At 43.5% G+C, this 14,244-nt stretch overlaps 1 protein-coding gene across 1 annotated transcript in view; it reads left to right on the top strand.

The window, feature by feature from the left end:
• The first annotated feature begins 1,747 nt into the window (after nt 1-1,747).
• LOC124596990 (caspase-1-like) overlaps nt 1,748-14,244 on the top strand; it is a 115,767-nt gene continuing 103,270 nt past the window's right edge. Inside the window, exon 1 of the mRNA XM_047135909.1 lies at nt 1,748-1,819. Within this exon, the coding sequence (XP_046991865.1) occupies nt 1,748-1,819 (72 nt within the window). The remainder of the gene's footprint in view (nt 1,820-14,244) is intronic.

Raw genomic sequence — 14,244 nt, 5'->3', positions numbered from 1 at the left:
TTCCTCACTGTGTGAAGCCATCTGGTATAGAATTTTTATCAGCTTTTTTCAGACTGCTAGTTTAGTTAACCCTTTTATATGTACAGTTTACGAAGGAAACCCCATACTGTTAGTTTACCAAATAACATTTCTGGTTGTGATCTTCAGCCTTAATAAATAAAATTATTCTACATGAACGACAGTGTATGAATACTTTTTTCCATGACTACAGATCACAGACCCAAAGTGGGACAAGCAGTGTGTTAAACATGCAGCTAGGCGAACGGATTTTAATGCATGGAGAAGTTTGGAAATATTGGCTGTCACGAGGCTGAAGATGATGATGGTGAAATGCTTCCACTGCCGAACTGGAAAACTCTTTACTTTTGTACTTAATAAAAAGAAAGTGAAGTGTTCAAGCACTGGAACTTTGCCCAGAATAAAGACGCTGGGAAAACCATTCTTTGCTAACGATTGCCAGCTACGGGGAAATATGAACTAATACCTAAATACCGGTCACGCTTGCCAGTACTAGCACCATGTGTCTCATGAAATTCTTACAACAGTTTCTTGTATCACAGCTCGTGTGTTTAACAGACATACCTAGTTTATTGTCCTAATCAAATTACTGATTACGTTCTGATATTTATTTCTGTGGAGATGCCTTTTTTTGAAAACTTCTAGTAAGAAAATCGAATGGAGTTATGGTAGGCTGTTTAGAAATTTCAGAAGATTTTGCTTTCCTTTTAGACAAACGGTTACCGAAAATCTCAAAAAAATGTCGGCACAGTTTAACAATTTCTTCTATAAGAATAAAATTAATAAAAAATTATGTAATGTGCACTGAGATACAGTACTAAAAGACTTAGCGAATTGTGGATTTTTATTCCTTGAACCACCAACCTTGCTCCAACAACAGCGTTTTTGTGCGTTTTACATCGGGTTAACTTTGACTGTCAGCTGTTCTACGCCTTCTGTTTCTTTCACTTGTCCCTTTAGCGTCTGCCACATGGATGGGTTCCCTTGGGTCCTCTCACCGTGACTTAAATCTGTTCGAGCATGCGAACCATATATCTTGCCCATAGAAGTCTCTTTAGCCTTTATTTTTGTGGATAATGACAACAAAACAAGGTAAAACAGAAATTGTGGGAAAGGTTACTTCGTGCTTGCCAAATCCTACCTTAGTCAGCAAAGTCCCCAGACCTCTGCCCATTTAATGACATATGGAGCGTAATGGGCAGGGTCATGCAACCAGCTCGGAATTTTGTCTATCTAACGCCCCAGTTGGGAAGAATTTGTCACGATGTCTCTCAGCAGGACTACCAACAACACTAACAAAAATGGCTCTGAGCGCTATGGGACTTAACATCTGAGGTCATCAGTCTCCTAGGACATCACACACATCCGTGCCCGAGGCAGCATTCGAACCTACGACCGTTGCAGCAGCGCGGTTCCCGACTGAAGCGCCTAGAACCGCTCTGCCACAGCGGCCGGCAACAACACTATTTACTTGGTCAATTTGTGAAGATGGTTCTCTTGAATAATTTATCCAATTTTTCGGAAATTTTAATCATTTGTTTGGTTGTACACGTAAGTAACATATACCGACTGCAGTCCCATTCGGATAGTTCCATGGTGGTGCGTTACATAATGCTAAATGCGGAGGAATTAGTTTCGTCTCCATTGCTTGTCGCAAACTGCGAAGCATATGTTCTCAAAGCCCTGATTGGCTAGCTCTGTTATCAACGTGCTGAGTGCAAGGTGGGATATGTCAGACTCGCTTATCACGCACGCAGACAGTTTCGTGGGAACAGGTGAGGAGGCAACGTCAGTGCAATTGGTGAGTGTGTGCTATGGTTGCAGTCGTGGATTCGAAATCCTTCTGTACCTCTCTCAAAACCTCACGAGGGGATTCTGGTGCTGAACCGCAGCACCCAATAAAAGAGCATAGGCAGTTTCAGTTTGACTCATAAGAAATTATTTTGAACTCCAATCCGTGCTCTTTCTATCGCAACTGTCGATGCGGAAACATGCTCACTGTCCAAGAGTAATAACTTTTGTTATTTGAATGTCAATTTTAATCGTTTGTGTTTGATCTCACTTTGGAAACGGTCCAATAAGTCTGCATAGCAAGAGCGAGACGATTTTTACCCTTTTCTAAATTGTCTGTCAAACTGCGGAATAAAAAGATACCCTCAAAATAACAAAGTGAGTTAAATAAGTATTTCATATTTTGAGAGGTGGTAGTGTGGACCAAAAGAAGACAAGAATGTCGGTTAAACATGGGCTCTAAAATTCGTGCCTTAAGAGTTACAAACTCTTATTCATTTCAGTTATTGTGAAACACATATCTTCTTCAGCAAGATCTCTGTTATTACGAACAACCTACAGAATGCACAAAATATTCTGTTATTGGCTATGGAAATAGCATGCAGCAAACATCTGTTAGTGTTGTTACTGTAAACTGCATTCACAGTTGTTACCGTAAACAGTATTCACAGCGGGTAAGTTCGACACATACATTAGTTCCAATAAAACGAGTTTGTGTTTCATAAGCTTTTGAGATGCTTTTACACTTTATTTTTATCTTTGCACTTACCACCATAATGGAATCCACTCTCGAAATGGGAGACGTCATATTGAGCAACTTCTTGAGCGATAGCTCACAAGTGCAGGACGCATGTAATTGCTATCAGATTACATTAGCGCTGTGCTATATCACAGTATCAGAATAATGTGTTCTCACTTGTTTACCTATTTGTTTACTACATTCTGCAGGTCATTCGTAACAGCAATGAACGTGCAGTAAAAGAGATGTGTTTCACAGAAGTGAAGATGAACAAGTGATGATAAATCTTAAGGAATGCAGTTTAAAGGCTATGTTTACTGGACATTTTCTTCTTGTTTTGGTCCATATCCATACTACCACCTCTCAAAATATGGAATACGTTTTTTTAATACCTTGTACATGAGTAATCAAAAAATAAAGTTAATCTTAAGTTCTAGTTTATATAAACGGAAGTTGGATACTTTCTGACTGTGTGTCGGACCAGAACTCGAACACAGAACTTTCCTTTCTGAGGCACATTCGCTTATCGATTGGGTATTCCAGGTACGACTAACGACCTGCGTTCACAGCATCAACTCTGCCAATACCATTAACCTAAATTCCTTACTACTCTAAGTGAATTTAACAAAGCTGGTCTTGGGTCGAGTCTAAATAACTCAGTCGGTAAGAGCATTACGCGCTCGAGGGAAAGTTTCGCGTTCGATTTCCCATCCTACACGCAGTTTAAATTCGTCGGGAAGTTTCAAAACAATATACCCATTTGCCACAGAGTGAGAGATCTATTACTAAACAAAATCTTTTCTCCATCAGTCACAATACACTGAGGTTACAAAAGTCATGGGATAGAAACATGCACGTATAACCCGCCAGGTTAGCCGAGAGCGCTAATGCGCTGCTTCCTGGACTCGGGTAGGCTCGCCGGCCCCGGATCGAATCCGCCCGCCAGATTAACGACGAGGGCCGATATGCCGGACAGCCTGGATGTGGTTTTTAGGCGGTTTTCCACATCCCTCTCGGTGAATACTGGGCTGGTCCCCACGTCCCGCTTCAGTTACACGACGCACAGACATTTGAAATACATCCGCACTTTTCCATGATTTACACTGGACGCAGACAGATGGGGTACTCTGATTCCGCCCTGGGGGATACGGGGTGGTGGCAGGAAGGGCACCCGGCCACCCCTTCAAATTAACATGTCAAATCCGATTTAACCATGCCAACCCCGCGCACGATGCGGGACCAAGGCGCAAGCGATAGATAGATCGATAGAATAGAAATCTGCACGTATATAGATGGCGGTAGAATCGTGTATGCAATATACAGGGTGAGTCACCTAACATTACCGCTGGATATATTTCGTAAGCCACATCAAATACTGACGAATCGATTCCACAGACCGAACGTGAGGAGAGAGGCTAGTGTAACTGGTTAATACAAACCATTAAAAAATGCACGGAAGTATGTTTTTTAACACAAACCTATGTTTTTTAAATGGAACCCCGTTAGTTTTGTTATCACATCTGAACATATAAACAAATACGTAATCAGTGCCGTTTGTTGCATTGTAAAATGTTAATTACATCCGGAGATATTGTAACCTAAAGTTGACGCTTGAGTACCACTCCTCCGCTGTTCGATCGTGTGTATCGGAGAGCACCGAATTACGTAGGGATCCAAAGGGAACGGTGATGGACCTTAGGTACAGAAGAGACTGGAACAGCACATTACGTGCACATGCTAACACTTTTTTATTGGTCTTTTTCACTGACGCACATGTACATTACCATGAGGGGTAAGGTACACGTACACACGTGGTTTACGTTTTCAATTACGGAGTGGAATAGAGTGTGTCCCGACATGTCAGGCCAATAGATGTTCAATGTGGTGGCCATCATTTGCTGTACACAATTGCAATCTCTGGCGTAATGAATGTCGTACACGCCGCAGTACATCTGGTGTAATGTCGCCGCAGGCTACCACAATACGTTGTTTCATATCCTCTGGGGTTGTAGGCACATTACGGTACACATTCTCCTTTAACGTACCCCACAGAAAGAAGTCCAGAGGTGTAAGATCAGGAGAACGGGCTGGCCAATTTATGCGTCCTCCACGTCCTATGAAACGCCCGTCGAACGTGTACCTCACCCCTCATGGCAATGTACATGTGCGTCAGTGAAAAAGACCAATAAAAAGATGTTAGCATGTGGACGTAATGTGCTGTTCCAGTCTCTTCTGTACCTAAGGTCCATCACCGTTCCCTTTGGATCCCTACGTAAATCGGTGCTCTCCGATACACACGATCGAACAGCAGAGGAGTGGTACTCAAGCGTCAACTTTAGGTTACAATATCTCCGGATGTACTTAACATTTTACAATGCAACAAACGGCACTGATTGCGTATTTGTTTATACGTTCAGATGTGATAACAAAACTAACGGGGTTCCCTTTTAAAAAGCGTAGGTTTGTGTTAAAAAACATACTTCCGTGCATTTTTATATGGTTTGTATTAACCAGTTACACTAGCCCCTCTCCTCACGTTCGGTCTGTGGAATCGATTCGTCAGTATTTGATGTGGTTTACGAAATATATCCAGCGGTAACGTTAGGTGACTCACCCTGTATAACAGGGCAATGCATTGCCGGAGCTGTCATTGGTACTCGGCTGATTCATGTGAAAACATTTGCGACGTGATTATAGCCGCAAGACGGGAATTAACAGTTTTTGACCTCGAAACGGTAGTTGGAGCTAGATGCATGGGACATTCCATTTCGGAAATCGTCAGGGAATTGTATATTCCGAGATCCACAATGTCAAGTGTGTAGCTAGAATACTAAATTTCAGACATTACTTATCAGCAGACACAACGTGGTGCCCGACGGCGTTCAATTAACGACTGAGAGCCGCGGCGTTTGAGTAGAGTTGACAGCGCTAAACGACAAGTAACACTGTGTGAAATAACCGTAGAAATCAATCAGAGACGTACGACGAATGTATTCCTTAGGACAGTGCCGTGAAAATAGGCGTTAATGGGCGATGCCAGCAGACAACCGACGCGAGCGACTTCCCTAACACCACGACATCGTCTGCAGCGCCTCTTCTGACCTCGCGACCATGTCGGCTGGACCCTAGACAGGTGGAACACAGTGGCCTCTGGGGAGATGAGCTCCGACTTCAGTTGGTAAGAGCTGATGGTAGGGTTCGAATGTGGCGCAGACCCAACGAAGCCATTGACCCAAGTTGTCAACGAGGCACTGTTCAAGTTGGTGATGGCTCCATAATTGTGTGGACTGTGTTTCATGTAATGGAATGAGTCCTCTGGTCCAGTTGCACCGATCATTGACTGGAAATCGTTATGAAATTACAATGAAATCCAGACCATTAGCTGCTCACAGGCGTTGATAAATATCAACGGGGACAGTTGAAAATGTGTGCCCCAACCGGGACTCGAATCTGGGATGTCGTGCTTGGTGGCAGACGCTCGACCCGACTGAGCCATCGAGGACACACAGGATACTGCGACTGCAGGGACTTATCTCTGGCAGGTTCCCCGTGAGATCCACACTTACAGCTTACTGTCCACACCCTACATTTGTAGTGCCCCTGCCCACTATACTCATTACTCGCGGCAGTCAATCTACCGATTTCCGTAAGATTTCAAGCAATGTGAGTGCATTCGCACTAAAGATCATTGGCCGGTGACCCTCATCTATATGAAGGTGGTATCTGCTCTTTTGGGCATGTCCAAAAGGACAGATACCATCTTCACATAGGAAATGGTTATGATCGGCTGCTTGGAGAACGTATGCAACCATTTATGGAAATCATGTTCCCAAACTACGATGAAACTTTTATGGATGGCAGTGAACCATTTCATCGGGTCACAATTTTTTGCATTTCGTTTGAAGAACATTCTGGACAGTTCGAGGGAATGATTTGGCCTCCCACATCGCCCGACATGAATCCCATCGAGCATTTATGGGCATAATCGAGAAGTCAATTCGTGCATATATCCTGAACCAGCACCACTTTCACAATTATGGACGGCCATAGATGCTGGATGGCTCAATATTTCTGCAGGGTACTTCAGACGACTTGTTGAGTCCATTTCACATTGAGTTACTGCACTACGCCGGGCAACATGATATTAGGAGATATCCCATGGCTTTTGTCACCTCAGTGTGCATTAGCAAACGACAAAAATTGGCAACTACTTAAATGAGCCCAGCGACCGCTTTGGAGCTCCGTGATTGGTGAAGAACTGGTACCAGACGGTCAAGAGACCAACCATCAATGACGTAACTCATAGCGGCGAAGTGTGATGTATGTGCCAAGAGATTCTACGGAATCAGCGCAGTAGGATGCCTCAAGACGAAGGAAGGAGCTATCGTCTTCGGACACACCCAAGACCACGTAGTTAATGACGTGTCAAAATATGCTGGTGTATCAGCGAGGACTGTCCAGCGTTTGTACAAGGAATGGCGTATCAGCCGCAACCACGTAACACGGGGTAAACACGGTCGCTTGCAAGCATATCCTAACCGACTGACACCGGTGATGAATGTCAAAGTCCGACTTGATCTGCTGCTGCCAGCGAACGCAGTTCCATCTCAACCAATTTCCGAGCGAACATTGCAAAGAGAACACCATTCAACGGAGATTCGAAGTAGGGTGCATCTTAAACGTCGTTGCTCAGAGCGGCACACAAAACTGCACGTCTCCAATGGATCAAACAACACAGAAACTGCGCAGCAGCCTGGTGGAGGCGTTCAGTGCGGCCCGACGAGTTACGATTTCGGATGCTGCTAGCAGTGGAGTGTTCTGAGGCTCCAGTCAGGCACCTAACCTGCAGTGTGTGGTGGGTGGTTCTATGATACAAGGTGCGGCAGGGAAATTTGCTTATTTGTACTTGTCGCTCTGAAGTGTTTATTGCTCCGAGGACAGTGGAGGTAGGCAAATTCGAGCGGACTGGTCGTAAAGTTGTAGCTCCGCTTGGTTTAGTTCACAGTGTTGCCAACTCATTTCCAACCATATTGCTACATGACATATGAAAAATCCCTACATTCCCCTTGAAAATCCCTGGGGAAACCAAAATTTCTAGACTGAGAACAAAAAGAAAAAAACTAATCACTTACTGTGTAGTAATATTTCCTCTTCATTAACATACACCACTCTGTGCCTCCTACTAAAGGTGCCAACAGACGCAGCGAAATGGTCCTTCTTTTGGAAATGACGCACTATTTCCAGTTATTCTCCACTGGAACTGTCTGAAAAGAACACTTTATAGTTTTTAATTTTAATTTGTTACATTAAAAAAAATTATTAACTGTTTCATTTATCTAAGACTGTTGGCGACCGGTTACTTGGAAAGTGCATTGATGCCAGTAGGGGTGCAGCGAGGAATAGATGTTCCGCATTATACAAAACAAGAAAGTTAGCTTCCAGACAGAAATTTTTATTTATTCAAATGACGAGTTTCATGGTTTCAGAGAGCCCCAATCTTCATTTTATTATATTGTGAAACCCTGTATCGCATATCTGCAGAATTAAAAATTTGGATCTAGTTGACCTTTTTCTGTATAATGGTGGAACAAAATAGATACAGGATAAGCGCTGAAACCAGTATCACTGCCAATATTCTCAAAATGTTCCGCATTTCTAACTTAAGCAGCTAGTGATTCGTACCGAACACTTGCTCTGATTGAAATGACGCTCAGGAGCATCAATGTTTCATAAAAGAGCGTTACAGAGACGGTCATGCACATCTGCGGTAGCACACCACCGACGTACAGCTCGTCGCAAAACAGTAGCCACTTGACAGCATAAAGGTATGTCCACAGGGTGCTTCTTTCCTCGTGAGCAGTCGCTGACGCATGGGAACAAAAGGGCGTGCACAAAATTTAGTAAAACAGGATGTATACAAGGACAAGGAAAAAAAATTCCGGATTTTTCCCGGATTTCCCGGTTAAGAAATACACTTTCTCCCAGGTGAAAACACACTTTTCCATGTTAAGTGACGGTACACTCTTATTCGGCACTGTAAAACTCATCAATCCTTTGAAAGTTTATGGTTTTATATACCAGAGTAGAATTTCCCTGCACTTTAGAAAACGAAACTCAGGAGGAAAAACACGTTTTGAAAGACCTTTGATGTGCAGCAACATGTACACTGCATATTTTCGTATTACGAAGGTATAAATTCGAATTCCATCAAACACTGCATGTCACTTTCTGAAGCATTGAAATCGAAATTGCGATGCGCTTTTGTAAGCCAGTCATAGCTCATATCACGTGATCTCGCCAGCTGATGACAGCACAGGACACGTGATGTACTCAGCCAATAGCAAGATCACTGTTACGTAGCACGCTTGTTACACTTTAAGATACATCACATAAATTTGCCAGTAAATTTTTAATAACGACGTAAATGTCTGATCTTCTGGGCTCGAAATTCTTCTAAATGGTCGTCCTCAAAGAGTTGATTTTTAAATGAGAATCAAACGATTTGTGAATTAAGAAATTCATCATACATTCTCGCACATACCTCATCTTACGTAAAAGGAAATCTGCTTTCAATGTAACGCTTTTCAAACCACCATTCGGAATATTTTCCCGCGACATGTTAGAAATAGGTTCGTTTCCGCAGTTGCCAGAGAGCGCCAGATGACAGGCGTCACCGCGCTTGCGCAGCTACGATGATGTCGCAGGGAGCCCGTATGTTCGTACGTGTAAGATATTAAAAGACCTTAAATTGTGTCATAAAAGAAACAAGACATCAGAGGATACTTCAAGAGCGTTGGAATTTCGTGAACAATACTAAAACGCATAATTTGGCTTAAAATGCACATTCGTATGTAAATTGTCTTGGAGTACCAGTACTGTATTATCTCATGTTTGGTCCTTTATTATGGCATAATGCCATACGTGCACTTGAAATGTAGTGAACAGTTAAAACTAGCCAACAGCGCGAAATTAAACACTTCATTTCAAATAAAGTGACTGCCTCAACATAAAAGATTAATAAAAGCCAAATCTCTTTAGCAAACCGGCAAAAGTAACTTCATTGTTCTGTAAGGCGATTAATGTTTGACTGTCAGAAAGGTGGAAATAAAATCTAAAACTAGTAACATATTTTAGCCTTCCGTAATTACGCGAACGTATCTTAATTCATTTGATAGCTCCCGGCCACAAAAATCCGTTTTGTTATCATTTAACGTGAGAGCAGTAAACAAAGAGGAAACACAGGTCACGTGGAGACGACCCACCTCCCCACCACAACTCAGACTGCTCTGTGCATCAGCCCCAGATTTACTGATTTCCGAACCGCGGCAATATTAAGTAGTGGCGCCCAGCCACACATCCTGTAACCAGAAGCTGTAGAAGCTACTACTCAAACGCGACTCAACTGCGCATGCGCAAGAGCCCTCCCGCGCCTGCTCAAACGAATCCAATTTAAACAGTTGTCACGTCACGCTCATCGGAGACAATTTGTTGTTACAAACCATTGCATAGTCTTCGTAAAGCTATTGACACGCTTTGCTGTTTGCAGACGCTTGTATGAGCACTGTTTTGTTGTTGAATACGGCGCATTTCCTTTACGACTTAAGTTTTATTTTCGTTTTTTTTTCTGTCGTTCATGTTTTGTTGCTGCAGTATTATTCTGCAGTAACGGGATACAGTAATATCCTTTGTTAGAGTATTGGTTCTTACCAATCAAGAATCACAAAAATTTAACTGAAAACTATAACAATGAAAAATTCCCGGAATTCTACACAGTTCCCGGGTTTTTCCCGGTTTTCTCCCGGATGAAAAAATTCCCGGGTTTTTCCCGGATCTTCCGGTTGTCCCGGGTCGTATACACCCTGTAAAAGGAATGCACGTAGATATGCACGTTCTCGAGTCCATACATTGTCTCATTGTATAAGCTGTCTGATATGCATCTATTACTTTGCTGGGCAATTTGTGATACGTTTATTGCGATGAAAGGCGACAGAAAACGTAAACACAAGACGTCTTTGGTTGAAATACACTGCTGGCCATAAAAATTGCTACACCAAGAATAAATGCAGATGATAGTCGGGTATTCATTGGACAAATATATTATACTAGAACTGACAGGTGATTACATTTTCACGCAATTTGGGTGCATTGATCCTGAGAAATCAGTACCCAGAACAATCACCTCTGGCCGTAATTACGGCCTTGATACGGCGGGCATTGAGTCAAACAGAGCTTGGATGCCGTGTACAGGTACAGCTGCCCATGCAGCTTCAACACGAAACCACACTTCATCAAGAGCAGTTACTGGCGTATTGTGACGAGCCAGTTGCTCGGCCACCATTGTCCAGACGTTTTCAATTGGTGAGAGATCTGGAGAATGTGCTGGCCAGGGCTGCAGTCGAACATTTTCTATATCCAGAAAGGCCCGTACAGGACCTGCAACATGCGGCCATGCATTATACTGCCGAAATGTAGGGTTTCGCAGGGATCGAATGAAGGGTAGAGCCACGTGTCGTAACACATCATGAAGTGTAACGTTCACTGTTCAAAGTGCCGTCAATGCGAACAAGACGTGACCAAGACGCGTAACCAATGGCACCCCATACCATCACTCGGGGTAATACGAATACACGCTTCCAGTGTGAGTTCACAGCGATGTCGCCAAACGCGGATGCGACCATCATGATTCTGTAAACAGAACCTGGATTCATCCGAAAAAATGACGTTTCGCCATTCGTGCACCCAGGTTCGTCGTTGAGTACATCATCGCAGACGCTCCTGTCCGTGATGCAGCGACAAGGGTAACCGCAGCCATGGTCTCCGAGATGATAGTCCATGCTGCTGGCAACGTCGTCGAACTGTTCGTGGAGATGGTTGTTGTCTTGCAAACGTCCCCATCTGTTGACTCAGGGATCGAGACGTGGCTGCACGATCCGTTACAATCATGCGGATAAGATGCATCTCAACTCGACTGCTAGTGATACGAGGACGTTGGGATCCAGCACGGCGTTCCGTATTACCCTCCTGAACCCACCGAGTCCATATTCTGCTAACAGTCATTGGATCTCGACCGACGCGAGCAGCAATGTCGCGGTGCGATAAACCGGAATCGCGATAGGCTACAAGCCGACCTTTATCAAAGTTGGAAACGTGATGGTACGCATTTCTCCTCCTTACACTAGGCATCACAACAACGTTTCACCAGGCAACGCCGGTAAACTGCTGTTTGTGTATGAGAAATCGGTTGGAAACTTTCCTCATGTCAGCATGTTGTAGGTGTCGCCACCGGCACCAACCTTGCGTGAATGCTCTGAAAAGCTAATCATTTGCATATCACAGCATCTTCTTCCTGTCGGTTAAATTTCGCGTCTGTAGCACGCCATATTGGTAGTGTAGCAATTTTAATGGCCAGTAGTGTAATAATTGTCAGTCAATCACAGTCTCTTTTACTCAGGTTTAAAACAATATTCCTGTATAGCGCAGCTGCCGACTATGGCCTGTTCCCCGGTCTCAAATTATGAGCACTTCAGCTGGCGGTCTCTTCATCTCGGGAAAAAAGGATTCCTTCTAGTATCTTGCAGAAGGCTGTTCTATGGAATGCTGGCAGTCCTCGTACGCCTGACGTGTAGAGATGGAACATTGTGACTTACCTGTTCAGATGCTGTTTTCTGCAGTGAACAAGTTTATGATACTCTGGTTCTTTTAACTTATCTTTCCTCTCGCAAGCCAGCTAAAGAAAGCTCCCAATGCTGTAGACAAAAACAGTTGGGGGAACTGTTATTTTTTTCATGCAGCATTAAATGGCTCTGTGCACTATGGGACTTAACTTCCGAGGTCAGCAGTCCCCTAGAACTTAGAAGTACTTAAACCTAACTAACCTAAGGACATCACACACATCCATTCCCGAGGCAGGATTCGAACCTGCGACCGTAGCGCTCGCGCGGGTCCAGACTATAGCGCCTAGAACCGCTAGGCCACTTCGGCCGGCCATGCAGCATTAAAGAACCGACTAAACTGAGTACTGGGATGTGCACAATAGACTATAAAATAGCTTGAGTGACAGTTTGGGCATGAACTGCCACGTAACACTGACCGCAGCATTAATTACCTCAAACCATACGACGACGGTTCAAGGTAAGGCCAGATTTCAGTTCACTGGGAGGATAATGGGACAATGCTATCTTTCTACAAAGGAACCTCTTTACAAATCGTTTCTGTGTAAAACTTTGGTATTTTGGTTGAATATGAGGCCCATACAGAATAGGGTTTACGGAAGATATTGAAATTAAGCATAGATGAGAGGCGTGAGTGGCTACAGATTTATTTGATTCATGAGAGAGAGTCACGGAAATACTGAAGAACCTAAATTGGGAGATGCGTAAATAGTCGTGGCGTGCACATAGGGCTTTTTTAGGGTAGAAAATCCCTCCCTTAGGAGTAAACACGATTTGCCTTTTAAATCAGCGACAGCAGCCTGAGAGAATCTTGGTCCTCGCAGATCAGAGATAGAAAAGATTAGTATGATTTTAGTAAACTGCAGGAGCATCCAAGGAATTAGTATCGCTTATTGGAGGTTATAATGCACAGATAGTATTGGGAACAGAAAGCTGGTTGAAGCCAGACGTCAATGATAACGAAATCCTAAGTTCAGACTGGAATGTATACCGTAAGGATAGGTTAGTCGCCAATGGTGGCGGCGTGTTTATTGCGAGGTTGTCACGGATTCTGAATGTCAGTTCTCCTGGGTGAATCTGAGTATCACAGAACGGTCAAAAATGGTGATTAGATGCTTTTATAGACCACCTCGTTCAGGATCTGTAGTTGTAGAGTGCTTCAGACAGAGCCTGCAGAATATCATTAGTAATTTTCCTGATCATGCCGTTGTAATAGGGGGGTGACTTCAACTTGCCAGGTATAGATTGGGAGTGTTATGCCATCGAAACTTGTGCAAGAGACAAGGAATCGTGTGGCACTGTTGTGGATGTCTTTTCCGAAAATTAGCTTGAGCAGATAGAGAACCAACTCGTGAAGGTAACGTCTTAGACCTCCTGGCAACAAACAGACCTGAACTTATCGAATCAGTTAGCGCAGACGAAGGTATCATAAGGCTGTAATAGCATATATGACAACGGGTCTGACAAAGAATGTTAAGAAATGTAAGAAGATATATTTGCTCAGCAAGGATGACAGGATACAAATTACAGAATATCTCAGCAGTCAGCATCAAATATTCGGTGATGAGGACGAAGATGTGGAGAACAAATGGAAAAAATTCAAAGGCATCGTTCAATATGCCCTAGACAAGAATGTTCCGACTAAGGTTTTAAGGGATGGGACAGATCCACCATGATTTAATAGCCTTGTTAGAAAAGCGCTACGTAAACAAAGAGCACTTCATCTCAGATTCAAGAGAAGTAAAAACCTAGCTGACAAACAAAAGCTGAACGAAGCGAAATTGAGCTTAAGGAGAGCAATGAGAGAAGTGTTAAATGATTTCGAAAGTAAGACGTTGTCAATCGACCTGAGTAAAACCCTTAGTGATTTTGGTCGTATGTAACATCAGTAAGTGGGTCAAAATCATTTATTCATTCTCTCAGCGACCACACCGGCACCGAAACGGAAGATAACAGAAAGAGGGCCGAAATACTGAATTCGGTCTTCCGAAGTTGTTTCATCGCGGAACATCGTAACACTGTCCC

The sequence above is a fragment of the Schistocerca americana genome, chromosome 1, assembly GCF_021461395.2.
Source record: "Schistocerca americana isolate TAMUIC-IGC-003095 chromosome 1, iqSchAmer2.1, whole genome shotgun sequence".
Classification (NCBI taxonomy): Eukaryota; Metazoa; Arthropoda; class Insecta; order Orthoptera; family Acrididae; genus Schistocerca; species Schistocerca americana.
The sequence above is the reverse complement of the archived record's forward strand: the minus strand, read 5'-3'. Positions and strand labels throughout refer to the sequence as shown.